The sequence below is a fragment of the Manis javanica genome, chromosome 3 (genome assembly GCF_040802235.1).
Source record: "Manis javanica isolate MJ-LG chromosome 3, MJ_LKY, whole genome shotgun sequence".
Taxonomy (NCBI): domain Eukaryota; kingdom Metazoa; phylum Chordata; class Mammalia; order Pholidota; family Manidae; genus Manis; species Manis javanica.
Window position 1 is genome coordinate 126,675,565 of NC_133158.1, and position 20,510 is coordinate 126,696,074.

Here is a 20,510-nt window from a genome sequence, read left to right on the forward strand (position 1 = left end):
ACAAACTCACATTACATGGTGCTCTGGAGATTAGTGGAGTTGTAAAGCAAAGATGGGTGGAATACTTGGAGATTCCAGCTGTTTGTGGAGAACAGGGACAGAGAATTGGCTGCTCTGTGACAAAAGAAATGTGGGCATTCTGACTTCCCAGAAGCAAGAGGGGTGCTAAGGGGGCAAAGGTACAGAGCTCACTGCACAAAAGGGGCAGATGGACAAAATCATCCAGACACACACAGCCCAGCAGGTTGGAAACTCTCAGGAGGTTCAGATGCACCATTCTAATGGCTGTAAATGCAGCCCTGAGGACCCCCACTGTGGTAAGCAACCTGCTGCTCCTTCCTCCTGGCAAACACTGGTCCCATTCACCTGCTGCCCCTACCATCAGGCCAGGCCAGCCAGAGGGTGGCCCCGCCTATGGCAGCTACAGGGGAGTAACAAGAGGCTCCTTCCTGCATGCTTAGCCTACTGGACCTGGCAGTTGACACAGGCAATACAGCTGGGAAGGCAGGAAACGCTCCCATCCGAGCTCTTTCCTCCCAGTATGTGCCAGTTCTGCTCACCCACGGCCCTTGCTACTGCTTCAGGTGCTAGGCAGCTCCAGAGAGTAGAGCTTCTGGAAACTAGAGGGCACTGCCTACACAAAGTTGTTATTCCATAGAAAACAGTAAAAAAAATGAAATGGCAGAAGAATTTAGTCCAAACAAAACTGCCGGAAAAGAATGCCAAAAAGAGGGCCCAGTGAAAATGAAATCATCAATCTTCTTGATAAAAATGTTAAACATGCTCATGCAATGAAGCAGAAGGGCGTTGAACCAAGAATACTCTAGCCGGCAAGATAATGCTTTAAATTTGAAGAAGGGATTAAACGATTTCCAGATACGTGAAAGTTGAGGGAATTTATCACCCCCAAACCATCTCTACAGTATATCTTAAAGGGACTGCTCTAGATGGACGTGCTCCTAAAGCTAAATAGCTGTCACCAAAGAAAATAAAACCACAGTATAGGAGTAGATGAATTAATTACTAAGCAAATACAAAATTAAATCAACTATCCAGATAGTTAGTCAAGGGATGACACCTAATATATAAAGAGTGGAGGAAGAAGGAGGGGAGAAAAAAAATAGAACCTTAAGACTGTGTTTGAAATAGCATAATAAGCAAGTTAAGGTAGACTGCAGGAAGCAAAAATGAACAAGTGGGACTATATCAAGCTGAAAAGCTTCTGTACAGCAAAGGACACCATCAATAGAACAAAAAGGCATTCTATACTATCAGAGAATATATTCATAAATGACATATGCGATAAAGGGTTGACATCCAAAATATTTAAAGAGCTCACACACCTAAACAAAAAAGTAAATAACCCAATTAAAAAATGGTCAGAAGAGGTGAACAGACACTTCTCCAAAGAAGAAATTCAGATGGGCAACAGGCACATAAAAAGATGCTCCACATTGCTAATCATCAAAGAAATGCAAATTAAAACCACAATGAGATATCACCTCACACCAGTTAGGATAGCCACCATCCAAAAGACAAAACAAACAACAACAAATGTTGGTGAGGATGTGGAGAAAGGGGAACCCTCCTACACTGCTGGTGGGAATGTAAGCTAGTTCAACCATTGTGGAAAGCAATATGGAGGTTCCTCAAAAAACTCAAAATAGACATACCATTTGACCCAGAAATTCCACCTCTAGGAATTTACCCTAAGAATGCAGCAGCCCAGTATGAAAAAGAAATATGCACCCCTATGTTTATTGCAGCACTATTTGCAATAGCCAAGAAATGGAAGCAACCTAAATGTCCATCAGTAGATGAATGGATAAAGAAGATGTGGTACATATGCACAATGGAGTATTATTCAGCCATTAGAAGAAAACAAATGCTACCATTTGCAACAACAGGGATGGAGCTAGAGGGTATTATGCTCAGTGAAATAAGCCAGGCAGAGAGAGACAAGTACCAAATGATTTCACTCATCTGTGGAACATAAGAACAAAGAAAAAACTGAAGGAACAAAACTGCAGCAGACTCACAGAACCCAAGAATGGACTAACAGTTACCAAAGGGAAAGGGATTAGGGAGGATGGGTGGGAAGGGAGGGATAAGGGGGAAAAGGGGGCATTACAATTAGCACACATAATGTAGAGGGGTCGGCATGGGGAAGGCTGTACAACACAGAGAAGACAAGTAGTTATTCTATAGCATCTTACTATGCTGATGGACAGTGACTGTAATGGGGTATGTGGTGGGGACTTGATAATGGGGGGAGTCTAGTAACCGTAATGTTGCTCATGTAATTGTACATTTATGATACCAAAAAAAAAAAAAGATAGACTGAGATAGGAAGATGCCCTTGAACCTTTGATAACCACAAATCTAAAACCTACAATGGCACTAAGTACATATCTGTTGATAATCACCCTAAATGTAAATGGACTGAAAACACCAATCAAAAGATACAGAGTGGCAGAAAGGATAATAAACAAGACCCATCTTTATGCTACCTACAAGAGACTCACATCAAACCCAAAGACACAGAATAAAAGGTAAAGAGATAGAAAAAGAGATTACACGCAAATAATAGAGAAAAAAAGGAGTTGCAGTACTTATATCAGACAAAATAGACTTCAAAACAAAGAAAGTAACAAGAGACAAGACAAGGACATTACATAATGAAAAAGGGGTCAGTCCAACAAGAGGATATAACCGTTATAAATATCTATGTACTCAATACAGGAGCACCTAAATATGGAAAACAAGTACTAAAAGAATTAAAGGGGGAAATAGAATGAACATTCATTTTGGGAGATTTCCACACACCACTCACACCAAAGGACAGATCAACCAGACAAAATAAGGAAGGAGACATAGGCACTGAATAACACATTAGAACAGATGGACCTAACTGACACCTACAGAACACTCCATCCAAAAAACAGCAGGATACACATTTTTCTCAAGTGTAAATGGAATGTTTTCCAGATTAGATCACATACCAGGCCACAAAAGAGCCTCAGTAAATTCAGAAAGTTTGAAATTGTGCCAACCAGCTTCTCAGACCACAAAGATATGAAAGTAGAAATAAATTATGCAAAGAAAACAAAGAAGCCCACAAATTCATGGAGGCTTAACAACTTGCTCCTAAATAATCAATGGATCAATGACCAAATTAAAATAGAGATCAAGCAATATATGGAGACAAATGAGAACAACTCAAATGTCCAAAATCTGAGATACAGCAAAGGCAGTTCTAAGAGGAAAGTATATAATAATATAGGCTTAGCTCAACAAACAAAAACTATCCCATATGAACAGTCTAAACTCACAATTAATGAAACTAGAAAAAGAATAACAAAGGAGGCCCAAAGTCAGTAGGACAGACATATTAAAAATCAGAGCAGAAATAAATAAAATTGAAAAGAATAAAATAATAGAAAGAATCAATGAAATCAGGAGATGGTTCTTTAAGAAAATAAACACTAGATAAACCCCTAGCCAGAGTTATCAAGAAAAAAGAGTATTCACACATAAACAAAATCAGAAATTAGAAAGGAAAAATCACTACAGAACCACGGCAATACAAAGAATTATTAGGGAATACTGTGAAAAATTATATGCCAACAAGCTGGATAAACTAGAAGAATGGACAAATTTCTAGAAAAATACAACCTCCCAAGGCTGACCCAGAAAGACACAGAAAATCTGAACAGATCAATTACCAGCAATGAAATTGAACTAGTAATCAAAAAACTACCTAATAAAAATCCCTGGACCAGGGCTCTTTTTTCCCCTCCTGGTGTGAGCCAGGAGCTCTATTCTCTCACTTTATTTCTAAATAAAAGCCTGTACCTTGCTCTCCTACCTTGAGTGTTTGTGAAACTCGTTCTTCGGCTTCATGAACAAGAACCCCAGCAGCATCATCAGGGGCTCGTCTGGGATAACTTCAGAGATCAGATCTGTTACAGTGGGTGACTGGCTAAATCTCAGGCAGTGGCATAAACTAAGCCACAAAACTGCAAATAATAATAGAAATGGAACCTGAAATAGAAGTGCCCATCTTCCGAGCCCTCTCGAATGACCACTGAAGGAAACCTAACCCCACCCTTTACTACGCCCCTTCTCAGCATGAAGCAGCCAGAGCAGTCATTGCCCCCTTTCCCTAGCAGCAGATAGGGTCTCCATCTGTAGAGGGGGTAATGAGACAGGAATGATGGGTGTAGTCAGAGTAGGGTGAGGGCCTCCGGGGGAAAAGCAGGGTGGAATATTTAGTCAAAGCAATGTAACAATGGGCAAAGAAGTCCCCATTGAAACTCTGTTAAGCATTATGCAAAGTCAAGGTCACACTAATTCTCTAGGGAATACCTAAGAATATAGACATCTTCAGTGAGATCAGTTAAAGGTCAAAAGGCCAGAAGCAACTTGGCCTGGAATGCTTGAGTGTTCTGCAAGGGTATCAGCATAACCCGTGACTCCGCTGTCAGCCCTAGCAATCAGACTAGGGTATGACCACCCCACCTTGAGAACAGGGCAGATGATGCAAGTCCACACACCCCTAAGTTTTTTTCATGTTCTCCAAAAATCCTCAACTGCCTATAAAACCCCCTAGACAACACACCACTACGGGCTCTCTTGCCCCCTCCTGGTGTGAGCCAGGAGCTCTATTCTCTCACTTTATTTCTAAATAAAAGCCTGTACCTTGCTCTCCTAAAAAAAAAAAAAAAAAAAATCCCTGGACCAGATGACTTCACCGCTAAATTTCATCAAACATTTAGTGAAGACCTAATACCCATCCTCCTTAAAAGTTTTCCAAAAAATAGAAGAGGGAATACTTCTAAACTCATTCTGTGAGGCCAGCATCACTCTAAAATGGACACCAGGCAAAGACACCACGAAAAAAGAAAATTACAGACAAAAATCCCTGATGAATATAGATGCAAAAATACTCAACAAAATATTAGCATATTGAATTAAAAAACACATCAAGAAGATCATCCATCATGATCAAGTAGGATTTATTCCACAAATGCAAGGATGGTACAAAATTCAAAAATCCATCAACATCATAGAACACACATCAACAAAAAGGATAAAAATCACAGGATCATCTCCATAGATGCTGAAAAGCATTTGACGAAATTCAATATCCGTTCATGATAAAAACGCTCAACAAAATGGGTATAGAGGGTATGCACCCCAACATAATAAAAGCCATATATGACAAACCCACAGCCAACATCATACTTAAAAGCAAAAAGTTGAAAGCTGCTCCTCTAAGATTGGGAACAAGACAAGGATGTATATTCTCACCACTTTTATTCAACATAATGCTGGAGGTCCTAGCTGTGGCAATCAGACAACACAAAGAAAGAAAAGGCATCCAGACTGGTAAGGAACAAGTCAAACTGTTACTGTTTGCAGATGACATAATATTATGCATAAAAAACCTAAACAATCCACCCCAAAACTACTAGAATAACTGATTTCAGCAAAGTTGCAGGATACAAAATTAATACACATAAATCTGTTGCATTCCTATATATTAATGATGAACTAGCAGAAAGAGAAATCAGGAAAACAACTTGATTTACAATTGCATCAAAAACAATAAAATTCCTATGAATAAGCCTAACCAAGACCTATACCCTGAAAACTACAAGACACTCATTAGAGAAACTAAAGAAGACACCAATAAATGGAAATCCCATGCTCATGGATAGGAAAAATTAATATTTATATTGTCAAAATGGCCATCCTGCCTAAAGCAATCTACAGATTTAATGCAATCCCTATCAAAATATGAACAGCATTCTTCAACAAACTAGAACAAATAGTTCTAAAATTCATATGGAACTACAAAAGACCCTGAATAGCCAAAGCAATCCTGAAAAGGGAGAACAAAGCTGGGGAGAACAAAGCTGGGGGTATTACATTCCCTGGCTTCAAACTGTACTACAAAGCCACAGTAATCAAAACAATTTGGTCCTGGCACAAAAACAGACCCATAGATCATGAAACAGAATAGAGAGCCCAGATATAAACCTACACATATATGGTCAATCAATACACAATAAAGGAGCCATGGAAATACAATGGGGAAATGGCAGCCTCTTCAACAACTGGTGTTGGTAAAACTGGACAGCTGCATGCAAGAGAATGAAACTAGATTATTTTATAACTCCACACACACAGAATAAACTCAAAATGGATCAAAGACCTCAATGTATGTCATGAAACCATAAAACTCTTAGAAGAAAACACAGGCAAAAATCTCTTGGACATAAACATGAGCAACTTTTCCTGAACAAATGGGACTACATCAAACTAAAAAGCTTGTGTATAGCAAAGGACACCAACAGCAGAACAAAAAAGGCAGCCTACAATATAGGATAATATATTTGTAAATGACTTATCCAATAAGGGGTTAACATCCAAAATATATAAAGCCTCAACACCCCAAAGATAAATAACCCAATTAATAAATGGGCAGAGGCCCTGAACAGACACTTCTCCAAAGAAGAAATTCAGATGGCCAACAGGCACATGAAAAGATGCTCCACATCACTAATTATCAGGGAAATTCACATTATAAGCACAATGAGAGATTATCTCACACCATTTAGGAAGGCCAACATCCAACAGACAAGAAACAACAAATGCTTGGTGAGGATGCAGAGAAAGGGGAATCCTCCTACACTGTTTGTGGGAATGTAAATTAGTTCCACCATAGTCGAAAGCAATATGGAGATTGCTCAAAAAACTAAAAATAGAAATACCATTTGACCCAGGAATTCCACTCCTAGGAATTTACCCAAAGAAAACAAGATCCCTGATTCAAAAAAACATATGCAACCCTATGTTTACCACAGCACTATTTACAATAGCCAAGATATGGAAGCAACCTAAGTGTCCATCTGTAGATGAATGGATAAAGATGTGGTATATATATATACACAATGGAGTATTATTCAGCCATAAGAAGGAAATAAATCCTATCATTTGCAACAACATGGATGGAGCTAGAGGGTATTTTGCTCAGTGAAATAAGCCAGGCAGAGAAAGACAAGTATCAAATAATTTCACTCATTTGTGGAGTATAATAATAACAAAGCAAAACTGAAGGAACAAAACAGCAACAGACCCACAGACTCCAAGAAGGGACTAGTGGTTACCAAAGGAAATGGGTTGGGGAGGGTGGGTGGGGAGGGAGGGAGAAGGGGATTAGGAAGCACTATAATTTACTATTACAATATAAGTAGGTCACGGGTAAGGCAGTACAGCACAGAGAAGACAAATAATGACTCTACAGCATCTTACTACAGTGATGGACAGTGACTATAGTGGAGTAGGGGGGAGACTTGATAATATGGGTGAATATTGAAACCAGAATGTTGCTCATGTGAAACCTTCATAAGACTGTATATGATACTTTAATAAAAAAAGGAAAAATTTACTATCAACTGTAGAGATGTTTGTCTACTAACCAAAGAAGCTAGAATGGAGCCACCAATCCATGAACTAAACCTCCGTTCTACTGTTGTATTATTTGCAATCAGTTTCAACCGCATACTCTAAAACAAAAAGGGAAGAATAAGTATTAGTACAAATAAAACAGGTGACTCAACTTAGGAAATTCAATTTTGATGACTTTTTAATGACTCTGATCCAAACACATCATACATGATTATTTTGCAATAAGTAGGCTAGCAGGCGTATGTTGAACTACTATATACAAAGTTTTTTAAAGTACTTTGATTTAAGCTTTTAATGTGTAATACTTAATAAGATATATAAGCCTTAGAAAACCACATACTAAAGAGCAAAGCATTTATAATTTATATCCTAGAACAGGATAATTAATGCTTAGTACAAATCAGGTACTATGCTAAATGCTTCTTCATATATTATTTCATTTCTTCTAACACGAAGTACAATTATTATCCCAACATGCCACCTTTTTTGTAGTCCTCCTTAGCTTTCTAACTAGTACTTTTTTAGGCATTATATGTTATCCTAATCCCTTAGTTCACTCCCTATGCCCCACTCCCTGTCCCACTTCCAAGTAAAATTGCCAACATCAGACTTTTTTATTCCTACTGCTTTCTTTCCAAATTAGTGTTTGTTTTGAACTCAACACTCTCTAGATAAGTATGGTTTATGGCTCTGTGGCATCCTTAACTTCTATCAACAACTTCCTCCCCACTCCCCACCCACGTCCTGTGCTTTGCTTCTGGAGCATTCTCAAATTGTTGATACTTTCCAATTACTCTCTAAATGAACATATAGTTTGAGTCTCTCTCACAGTAAAGTAAATGTGTGGCAGGGGTGAGTGGCAGAGCATGCGGTATGGTGGGAGGAGGTGCTAGGAGCAGGCAGGATGAATATGTTTTTGTAGGTGAGGAGCTCGTTGATAACTACTCCAATGGAATTTTTTTCCTGTTATTTTACAGATTTTTAGTTGTTCCCGAAGGAAAGCTAGTATCTAACTGGTCTTGCCAGACCTTGGACAGCCCATGTCTATGTTCATTATTACAAGACTTTGTATGAAATCTAATATTGGTACTATAATTAAGGTATATTCCAGATCAGGCTGTATCTCCAAGAATGTAGTAAATACAAAGCAGGTGCCAATCTTGCACCTTTATCAATATTTAAATAACACTGAATTATAAAAATGTACCATATGTGAAACATTCCTTTACATGAGAAACCAAAAGACCATCAAATATACAAATTGGATAATGGTGGGACCTACATAACCCCCAGTAAGTTTTTAAAAATGTAATTAGGTGCAGAATACCTTACTAAAACCTACTTGATAAAATCTAAAGATTATGGCTGCTACCATTATCAATGTACCATGTAAACTACCTTCTCCCCAAACCAGGTTCCCATCCTTTTAAAAGTTATCAGAACGCACACAGTGATCTTTTTAAAGCAAACTTAGGAGCCCTCTAGTTTTCTGCTAAGTTTTATCCTGTAAGTTTGCTATTAATAAGGGACGTGAACTTGTACCCATCTGTGTGGGTTGAACTGTGTCCCCCAAGGAGGTATGTTGAAGTTATAATTCCTGATACCTGTGAATGTGACCTATTTTAGAAATAGGGTCTTTGCAGATGTAATTAAGATAGAAATTAAGGTGAGGCCATACTGGAGCAGAATAGGCTCTTAATCCAGAATGTCTGGAGTACTTATAAGAAGACGACAGGTTATTGTAAGAATAATCTAAGAAATGCCAAGGATTGCTGGCAAACCATCAGGTGGTAGAAGACAGAAGGAAGGATTCTCTTCTGCAGGCTTCAGAGAAAACACAGCCCTGCTAACATGTTGATTTCAGACTCTTAGCTTCCTGAACTTAGAGACAGTAATACATTTCTGTTGTTTTAAACCACCCAGTGTTTGGTACTCTTAAGGGAGCCTCTAAAACTAAAACACCATCTTCCCAGCCATGTGCTCTCCCCACTTCTGCACAGACCATAGCCAACTACTATGAAATAATAGAATATGCCATCTTCTCTTCGTATTTTGCACATGGTATTATTTCCACCTAGCTGTTCTTTCCTACTAATTCAAAAGCTGCTTTATGAGGCTTTCCTCTGATACTCCTAGGGAGTTGAATGCTTGCCCCTACATGTTCCATGGCATACTGGACCACTTAGCACACTGTTGTCTTTATGTTTTGCATGTCTACTCATCCTAGCAGACTGAGCCCCTAGTGGGCAGGGACTACATTTTATACCCCTAGTGCCTAGAAGAATAAAGGTACTTAAGTATGAAATCAGTAAATAAAATGAGATTCAACGAGAACAAGAGTAACTAATAAATGTCACATCTGGGAAAATCTTGATTAATGAGGGATATTAACTTTATGTAAGTACTACAGTACAGGCGACACAAAATATCATCAATCTACTGGAAAACAAACCTTACTATAAAATGACACCAGCAGTGAGGGTACATGACTGAAGAATACCACTAAAAACAAAGGAACTTACTGGGGGAGTTTTCTGAGACAGTTCTCTATTCAACCTGTCAGTAAAGCTCTGGATTAATGTGTTTCCTCCTGCCACAATAACACTGCCATAGAGACCCTGGGATAAAACAAAGACAGATTAGTTTCAAATGTTCCAACCACTTAAACAAAACTACAAATAAAACCCTATCCTCCCCTTCAGTTTTCCTCATGGCTGCACATTCAAGTCATGTAGGGAACTTATAAAACACTATCACCTGAGGGCAATGAAATAAAAATCTTTGGGGATGGGGTCCAGACAAAGTTTTAGTTCATTTAAAACTCTCCAAATGATTCTCTATGTGCATTAAAGTCTAAGAACCACTTACCTTAAAGCAATTATTCTAAAACCCAATCATAATTTTTAATGCCAACATTTCGTTATATATATATATATATATATATATACACACATATATATATATTTTGCTATCATTAATCTACAGTTACATGAGGCACATTATGTTTACTAGACTCCCCCAATTATCAAGTCCCCATTACACACACTGCCCATCAGCATAGTAAGATGCTGTAGAATCACTACTTGTCTTCTCTGTGTTGCACAGCCCTCCCTGTGCCCCCACACACACATTATACATGCAAATCATAATGTCCCCTTTCTTTTTTCCTCCTCCTTATCCCACCCTGCCCACCCATTCTCCCCAGTCCCTTTCCCTTTGGTGACTGTTAGTCTATTCTTGGGTTCTGTGGGTCTGCTGCAGTTTTGCTCCTTCAGTTTTTTTCTTTGTTCTTATACTCCACACGAGTGAAATCATTTGGTATTTGTCTTTCTCTGCCTGGCTTATTTCACTGAGCATAATACCCTCTAGCTCCATCCATGTTGTTGAAAATGGTAGGATTTATTTTCTTCTTATGGCTGAATAATATTCCATTGTGTATATGTACCACATCTTCTTTATCCATTCATCTACTGATGGACATTTAGGTTGCTTCCATTTCTTGTCTATTGTAAATAGTGCTGCGGTAAACATAGGGATGCATCTGTCTTTTTCAAACTGGGCTGCTGCATTCTTAGGGTAAATTCCTAGAGGTGGAATTTCTGGGTCAAATGGTATGTCTATTTTGAGCTTTATGAGGAACCTCCATACTGCTTTCCACAATGGTTGAACTAATTTACATTCCCACCAGCAGTGTAGGAGGGTTCCCTTTCTCCACACCTCGCCAACATTTGTTGTTGTTTGTCTTTTGGATGGTGGCAATCCTTACTGGTGTGAGGTGATATTTCATCGTGGTTTTAATTTGCATTTCTCTGATGACTAGCGATGTGGAGCATCTTTTCATGTGTCTGTTGGCCATTTGAATTTCTTCTTTGGAGAACTGTCTGTTCAGCTCCTCTGACCATTTTTTCATTGGATTATTTGCTTTTTGTTTGTAGAGGTGGGTGAGCTCTTTATATATTTTGCATGTCAGCCCTTTATCAGATCTGTCATTTATGAATATATTCTCCCATACTGTAGGATGCCTTTTTGTTCTATTGATGGTGTCCTTTGCTGTACTTAAGCTTTTCAGCTTGATATAGTCCTATTTGTTCGTTTTTGCTTTTGTTTTCCTTGCCTAGGGAGATATGTTCATGAAGAAGTCGCTCATGTTTATGTCCAAGAAATTTTTGCCTATGTTTTTTTCTAAGAGTTTTCTGGTTTCATGACTTAGATTCAGGTCTTTGATCCACTTCGAATTTACTTTTGTGTATGGAGTTAGACAGTGATCCAGTTTCATTCTCTTACATGTAGCTGTCCAGTTTTGCCAACACCAGCTGTTGAAGAGGCTGTCATTTCCCCATTGTATGTCCATGGCTCCTTTATCATATATTAATTGACCATATATGTTTGGGTTAATATCTGGACTCTCTATTCTGTTCCGCTGGTCTGTGGGTCTGTTCTTGTGCCAGTACCAAATTGTCTTGATTACTGTGGCTTTGTAGTAGAGCTTGAAGTTGGGAAGCAAGATTCCCCCTGCTTTATTCTTCCTTCTCAGGATTGCTTTGGCTATTCGGGGTCTTTTGCAGTTCCATATGAATTTTAAAACTATTTGTTCCAGTTCGTTGAAGAATGCTGTTGGTATTTTGATAGAGATTGCATTGAATCTGTAGATTGCTTTATGCAGGATGGCCATTTTGACAATATTAATTCTTCCTAGTCAGGAGCATGGGATGAGTTTTCATTTGTTAGTGTCCTCTTTAATTTCTCTTAAGAGTGTCTTGTAGTTTTCAGGGTATAGGTCTTTCACTTCCTTGGTTAGGTTTAGTCCTAGGTATTTTTTTTTTGATGCAATTGTGAATGGAATTGTTTTCCTGATTTCTCCTTCTGCTAGTTCATCATTAGTGTATAGGAAAGCAACAGACTTGTGTATATTAATTTTGTATTATGCAACTTTGCTGAATTCAGATATTTGTTCTAGTAGTTTTGGAGTGGAGTCTTTAGGGTGTTTTTATGTACAGTATCATGTCATCTACAAATAGTGACAGTTTGACTTCTTCTTTACCAATCTGGATGCCTTGTATTTCTTTGTTTTGTCTGATTGCCATGGCTAGGACCTCCAGTACTATGTTGAATAACAGTGGGGAGAGTGGGCATCCCTGTCTTGTTCCTGATCTTAGAGGAAAAGCTTTCAGCTTCTCGTTGTTAAGTATGCTGTTGGCTGTGGGTTTGTCATATATGGCCTTTATTATGTTTAGGTACTTGCCCTCTATACCCATTTTGTTGAGAGTTTGTATCATGAATGGATGTTGAATTTTGTTGAATGCTTTTTCAGCATCTAGGGAGATGATCATGTGGTTTTTGTCCTTTTTGTTGATGTGGTGGATGATGTTGATGGATTTTCGAATGTTGTACCATCCTTGCATCCCTGAGATGAATCCCACTTGATCATGGTGTATGATACTCTTGATGTATTTTTGAATTCAGTTTGCTAATATTTTGTTGGGTATTTTTGCATCTATGTTTATCAGGGATATTGATCTGTTATTTTCTTTTTTGGTGGGGTCTTTGCCTGGTTTTGGTATTAGAGTGATGCTGGCTTCATAGAATGAGTTTGGAAGTATTCCCTCCTCTTCTATTTTTTGGAAAACTTTAAGAAGAATGGGTATTATGTCTTCTCTATATGTGTGATAAAATTCAGCAGTGAATCCATCTGGACCAGGAGTTTTGTTCTTGGGTTGTTTTTTGATTACCAATTCAATTTCGTTGCTGGTAATTGGTCTAGAGTTATATTTTATAATAACTTCATCTTAGAATGCTTATCTAGAAGTTACCGTATTTAAAATAAACAGATTAGTGATTATGACGGACAATGTCTATTCTGACAATTTTCCTGACCAAAATGACTACTACCTTTCTCTTCTGCAGGGCTGTGCATCAGAACCACAGGGGTAGTTTTTCAAAATCCATATGCTGAGGCCTCCCAAATGAAGATATCTACTTTTAAGAGGTTATGTACCTCTAATTTGCATATATGCATCAGAAAGTTAAATGTCAAGCCTGCTTTTTTGGTAGCTAAGTTCGTATTTTTAAATTACCCCAAATGTCTAACTAATCTAACTTTTGAAAGAGAAAATGGAATATAAAAGCATCTCCTCTGCATCAACATTAGAAAAGGAAAAATCTCTCTTAACACAAAGTTATCATTCTCTTACAGTAAATTACTTCAATTTCAACATTTCCCCAAAGGTGGCCTTCAGTTTAAACTAAAAAAATTCCATCCTTATACCCCTATTGCCCTAGAGCAGCACATGCCGGCTAGGTGACTAGCTGAAAGAACTTTTTTCATGGCCACTAAGACCTTTTATTGAATGACTTGGTTTTTATACATCCTTACCTATTAGCCCTATGCTCTAAGCAAAAGAACTAACTCCAAGGAAATTGAGGCAGTATGTTAGCTACAAATTGAATGTAGGGGTTAAGTAAGATATAATCAGTCTAATAAATAGTACAGTATGTAATATGAAGTTAGTATTTCAAACCTGGCAAAGCACAAAAAAATATTAAAGTTATTAGATCATCTACACTGAACCCGATTTAAAAGTTGTATCATCTAAATGGGAACACTCCTACACTGTTGGTAGGAATGTAAACTGGTGCAACCTGTGTGGAAAGCAGTATGGAGGTTCCTCAAAAAATCAAAAAACAGAAATGCCATTCAGTTCAGTAATTCCACTCCCAGGAATTTACCCAAAGAAAACCAAATCCCTGATTCAAAAAGATATATGCAACTGTATGTTTATCACCACACTATTTGCAATAGCCAAGATATGGAAGCAACCTAAGTATCCATCAAGAGATGAAGGGATAAAGAAGATATGGTACATTACATAATTGAACATTATTCAGCCATAAAACATTTGCATAAAATGAAATTTATTCAGCCATAAAACCCATTCAGCCATAAAAGCCATAAAAACCATAAAACAACATGGATGGATCTAGAGGATATTATGCTCAGTAAAATAAGCCAGGCGAAGAAAGACAAATACCATATGATTTCACTTACTTGTGGAGTATAAAAACAAAACAGGAGGAACAAAACAGGGAAATGAGTAGTGGTTACCAAGGTGGAAAGGCTAGGACAAGTGGGAGGGAGGGGGCGGGGATTAAAGGGGCATGATAATTCACAATCACAATATAAGCTGGTCATGGGGATGGCAGTACAGCATGGAGAATACACTCAGTGATTCTGTAACATCTTTCTACATTATAGTAACTGCACTAGAAGGGGTGAGGATTTAGTAAAATGGATAACTGCAGAACCACTGTGTTGTACATTTGAAACTAATGTAAGATTGTATATCAATGATACTTCATTTAAAAAAAAAGTTATATCATCTAAACTACACCTTCCTGAAAAATAAAAGGATAAGTAAAACTGTACTATATATAAGAGAAATCACCAATAATACATATTTTGGTCTGTCATATTTTAGGAAATCTCTAGATCAGCACTGTCCAAAAGAACATTCTATGATGACTTTAGTATTCTTACACTGTCATACAACAGCCACTAAGCTACATTCATGTGACTAGTGCAACTGAAGAACTGAATTTTTAATTTTTAATTATTTGAATTTAAATTCCCACTTGTGGCTAGCAGCTACCACACTGTACATCACAGCTCTAGAGTTTTGAATTTTTCCTTTTCTAAAGCTTTACCATTTTACATATTCTGCTACAAAATGGACTTCAAAGTCAATGGTCAAAACTGCCAATTTAAATAATGATTTGAGAATATCTTATTGCTCTGAAGGATACCTTTCAGAGGTATATCATAAACAGGAGACTGGTACTTACTGGTCTGATATCAATGTCGCACATTCCAACACTTGTAGTGACAACGTGACTGACTCCCAGCATTGTATTTCCTGATAATCCCTAGAACAAAATAAAAACAAGTAGCCACACAGAAGAATGTCAAACAATAAACCACACCACTAAAACTTTAGTCAAGTCTTATTTAGGTTTTTTAATTACACTTTGTCTTTATACAGGAAAAGCCAGGCTAATTATGAAATAAGCTTTCATACCTTTACATTGGAAGGGTCAAATAATCCTTCAGGAATCTTTAACCGTTCTGCTCCAAAGTCACAGTTGTAGCCATTGGGGAATTCATAATGAACAGTGGGCATCTGTGCAGCTACTCTGAAAACATTAAACAACATTAAACAAAAGACCCAATCCTCTTCAAAATGATAAGCTACTAAAGAACCATCAACTTGTAAGAAAGGATATGGAGGATATGTTATTTTCTTTTAAAATGCTATTATTATTTTTTTCAAGTCAGATGGCTAGTGTGCTGACATTGTAACAAGGCTTTACAGAGGCACATGTCATGCAAAAGCATGGAAACCCAATCATCACGCTTATGAATTACAAAAGTATCAACAGTATTTCTCTAATATGACTTTTCACCTTTAGACCAGGTAAACATATTCTATGACCCTTTTTTCAACTAAACAAATCAATATCTCTCATTTATGAAGTATACAATTTTTAAAAAACGAGTATGGAGTTTTAATGACCTATTAAATTATAAGTCTTGTAGACAAAATAAAACATACTGTTCATCATAAGTTGAATCTGATACTTGAAGTACTGAAGCTTGAAAATCCTGGATAACACACTATGGACAAAAAAAAAAGTTTTAAGAAATAGGTTACTGAAATCTGTCTTTGCAATCTATACTTTTATAACATTATATTTAAAATACTTTTCTTAATGAAACTGGACCACATTCCTGGACAGCTAAGTCACTTTAATGATATAAATCTACAAAGCAAGGACTCTGAGTAAGAAGAAACCCAATTTTAAACATTTGCATTAGAAACTGAGGTATAAAACATTTAAATTACAACAGTTCTGGAACAATGATGAGAAAGAAACAGTTGAGAACCTTTGTACTACCAACCTGCATAAAATACTAGTTTCAGAACACTGTTTTTCCTTGAAAATAAGCTTAGAAGCAAGACTTCAATGGAAGGTGGAGGAGGAAAGTAGGGACTAGCAAAAAACAAACCAAAGTGAACCCCAAGCCAAAAAACAAACAAACAATCCGGGCTCTTTCCCCCCTTCCCCTGTCCCGCCACCCCCATTCCCATATACAGCCCACATTTTAATGGTCAAAACTCATGCATAGTGTCTGCCACCCAGCCCCTCTTACAGGCTCCTCACCAATGACTACTTAGCTTCCCTTCCCCCTATTCTGTCAGGACTCTTGTGTTGCTTTTAAAAGCAGCATGTCAATTTAACATGTTAATTTCCCAATGCCCTGCACTTAACAAATGGACACGTGCAAGGGATGGTGTATTTGGCACGTTGCTGCTGGCATTCTCCAAGGCTCATCTTCTAACCAGTCAGATATGAAGCTGAGTCAAAAACAAATTACACAATGACTTTTGATTATTTTTAAACCTGAAAATATAGTGTTCTAGACCAGGAAGCTCCCAATTCAAAGACTAATGTGCTCAGATCCGGCCACCAAATGGTGCTAAGCCAGCACAGCTTTTACTAGCATGACTGTCTTGGCCTCAGTTCTGGCTCTGCCAGTTAAAGATAGGGTAACTGAATCCACTTTTCTGACTTATTGAGAAAGTGAGAGAGGGGATCCTAAGTTCCTAGTTCTATGCCGGATACGGAATAAGGTTTCTATAAAGACAAAATTCCTTAGTTCTCCTAAGGATGCATGGCTCTCAGCAGAGAAACAAAATAAAGATCAGACCAGAGTCTGTTGGATGGGAAGCATAAAATGTCCTTAAAGAGTTTTCAAAGGCAAGTAGGTACAGAATAGGCATAGCGAGTAGTGGATTTCAGCTCAGTGTCAGGAAGGACTGTCCAATAATTTGATCAGCTAAAAACCATTAACAAAAATGACCATATCATCTGTCAGGTGCAGTGAGAGGATAATTGTATTATGTTGGGGTTGCACAAATTAGTGTTTTCTAAACCTGTTTGCATAAAATGAAATCACCTGGATTACCATGGGGGAGGGGTTAGGGTGATGGGTAAAATAGGGGAAGGGGATAAAGAGGCATAAAATCTCAATCATAATATAAATTAGTCACAGGGATGAAAGTGCAGCATAGAGAACACAGTAGATAGTTCTGTAACATCTTTCTATGTTGACAATACCTACTCTAGCTGGGGTGAGGATTTAATAATATATATATATCTGTCAAATCACTAATGTTGTATACTTGAAACCAATATAATGTATATCAATTATAGTTCAATAAAAAATTAAAAAAAAAAAGACTTCATTACCCAAATAAACATACATATGCATATATACCACACCTTATGTAACTTTTTATGGCTCTACATAAAGCTAAAAACTTTTGCTGTGAAATACATATCTCCGGGTTGCTAAAGAAAAATCCTGTCTATGTAGGCAAAATTATTCATCATCCTCACTATTTTTCCTTGTGCCAAAAGCCCATAAAAATTTTTATCTTTCAGTACAAAAAACTGTCACATAGGATTATGTCCCTGCCATAGTAAATTTGACTTTCATACCCTTTTACTGTTAGAAATGAATGTTTATCTATGGTGTGAGAGGTTGTTTTATTAACCTCTCCCCCATCAGTGAGTCATAGGTTCAGAGATGGATTTTTATAAGGAGAAGCTCTAGTTTGCTCCTTGCTATGAACAGTAACACATTTTTTATATGGCTAACTGATGTTAGGAAAGAGAATACAATTCTGAGCCATTCTAGCAGGTCTGTACAGATCAGAACCACTTTCTTAGCCAAAAAAAGTACAGAATAGCAAAAGGCTTGTTTTTATCCCAGAACTAAAGTTCTTTCTGGATCTCACTGTAGTGATCCAAATAAATATATTGTATGGTGAGAATCTGTTTGGCCACTATGAGATGCACTCCCTACACCTCAAAAGTGCTATTAACATTGTTTGTAAAATATAATTGAAAATATAAAGTGCTCAGTTTGAAAAAGACAGATGCACCCCTATATTTATCGCAGCACTATTTACAATAGCCAAGAATTGGAAGCAACCTAAGTGTCCATCAGTAGATGAATGGATAAAGAAGATGTGGTAAATATACACAATGGAACATTATTCAGCCGTAACAAGAAAACAAATTCTACCATTTGCAACAACATGGATGGAGCTAGAGGGTATTATGCTCAGTGAAATAAGCCAAGCGGAGAAAGAGAAATACCAAATGATTTCACTCATCTGTGGAGTATAAGAACAAAGGAAAAAGTGAAGGAACGAAACAGCAGCAGAATCACAGAACCCAAGAATGGACTAACAGGTACCAAAGGGAAAGGGACTGGGGAGGATGGGTGGGTGGGGAGGGATAAGGTGGGAGGAGAAGAAAGGGGGTATTATGATTAGCATGCATAATGGGGGGGGAAGGAGAGGGCTGTACAACACAGAGAAGACAAGTAGTGATTCTACAACATTTTGCTATGCTGATGGACAGTGATTGTAATGGGGTTTGTGGGGGGGGACCTGGTATAGGGGAGAACCTAGTAAACATAATATTCTTCATGTAATTGTAGATTAATGATGACAAAAAAAAAAGAGAAAGAAAAGTTTTATCCCTGATAGGATAAAACTAACTGCAAATCAACGATTAATGCATGCTTTACATATCCTTAATTTTGATCATTTAAAGGATATCAGATGATCAGCTATGGAAGTACATTTTTCTGATAATATTCCTTTCTCTTAAAAAAAAAAAAAGCAGTTCCTGTGTGGTGATCTCCAATAGGTTCTTCACAATGGTATAAAGGTCATATCAGTGTGAGCAAAGGGTTTGTTTGTGTTTATAGAGAGGATCAAAGCCTAATTTGACTACCCAGAAAACGAATTAAGATACGATATGAAGAAGAACTTCCAACATCAACATTCTCTGGAAGAGTCATTCCAGAAGATGAACATCAAAAAACTTCAACAAAGATCCTGGCACTGTTGCAGTTGTAGCTGCATTCATCCCACCAGTTCCTGGACTTGCCATTGGAATGAAGAAGGAGATATCTAAGCTGGCCTGTGCATACAGTAAAACAACAAATTTGACTGGATCTATACTGTTGGAACTCAACCAAGAATTAGGAGAAGTGCAAGTTGCAGTGCTCCAAAATCGTGCAACTATAGACTATCTACTGTTAAAAGAACATATGGGATGTGAACAGTTCCCAGAAATGTGTTGCTTTAATTTGTCTGATTTTTCTCAAACTATTCAAATTCAGTTAGACAATATCCATCATATCACTGACAAGTTTTCACAAATGCCTAGGGTGCCTAACTGGTTTTCTTGGTTTCACTGGATATGCCTGGTAATTGTAGGTCTGCTTTTGTTATGTAGCTGTATTCCTATTATGTTAATGTGTATATGCAATTTAATTAGTAGTTTAAAACCTATACATGCTTATGTTACTCTACAAGAAGATATGTCAAAGAAATAATCAATCTTCCCATGTTTTCTTCCGTCTGCTACTTCTACAGCTTTTCTTCTTCCTTCCTAATTACAACCCTTTAGTAGAATTTGTGCCTCATACTGAAATTACCAAGTATCATAATTCTTCCAAGTGGTAAAGATACCTCAAGACAAATGCTGGGCATAGAAGCCACAGGGCATAAATCTGCAAAGAAGTAAAAAGCTAACCTTTTCAAACAATATTGCTTCTCTCTCACTTACCAACTTTACATTTCCCTGTATGGCCCCGGAAGATAACTGGTTAGCCAGAGACGGGTAAGATTCCTCAAGGGAGGAACAACCTAAGACAGGCACAGTCGCAGGGGGGCCATCAGGTGAGAAATTGGGGATCAACAGAGGTGATGCTTAGAACCTCACCCCCCCTGTTTTGAGAGAAATCTTCTGGATCCGTGGATGTTTCGTTGCCCTTGTCTAGCTTGGATTAATACTTAGTCTATAGGCACACACCTGATCATCTACATTTACCCTCTTACAGCACTAAATTATGTTTTCTACCTTTATCTTGCATCTACCTACCACTTCAGCATTTT

The 20,510-nt window shown here is 37.7% G+C and overlaps 1 protein-coding gene and 1 non-coding gene across 3 annotated transcripts in view; both read right to left on the minus strand.

Moving 5' to 3' along the window:
- ACTL6A (actin like 6A) overlaps positions 1 to 20,510 on the minus strand; it is a 39,958-nt gene that overhangs the window by 1,880 nt on the left and 17,568 nt on the right. For both annotated transcript variants that reach the window (XM_073232032.1, XM_073232031.1), the window contains exons 9-13: positions 16,083 to 16,144; positions 15,549 to 15,663; positions 15,316 to 15,396; positions 9,999 to 10,094; positions 7,488 to 7,574 (exon numbers count right to left, since the gene is read on the minus strand). In XM_073232032.1, the coding sequence (XP_073088133.1) occupies positions 7,488 to 7,574; positions 9,999 to 10,094; positions 15,316 to 15,396; positions 15,549 to 15,663; positions 16,083 to 16,144 (441 nt within the window). The remainder of the gene's footprint in view (positions 1 to 7,487; positions 7,575 to 9,998; positions 10,095 to 15,315; positions 15,397 to 15,548; positions 15,664 to 16,082; positions 16,145 to 20,510) is intronic.
- LOC118969457 (small nucleolar RNA U13) lies at positions 15,800 to 15,903 on the minus strand. Its single transcript, XR_005057384.1, has one exon. It is a non-coding gene; the product is annotated as a small nucleolar RNA U13 (small nucleolar RNA).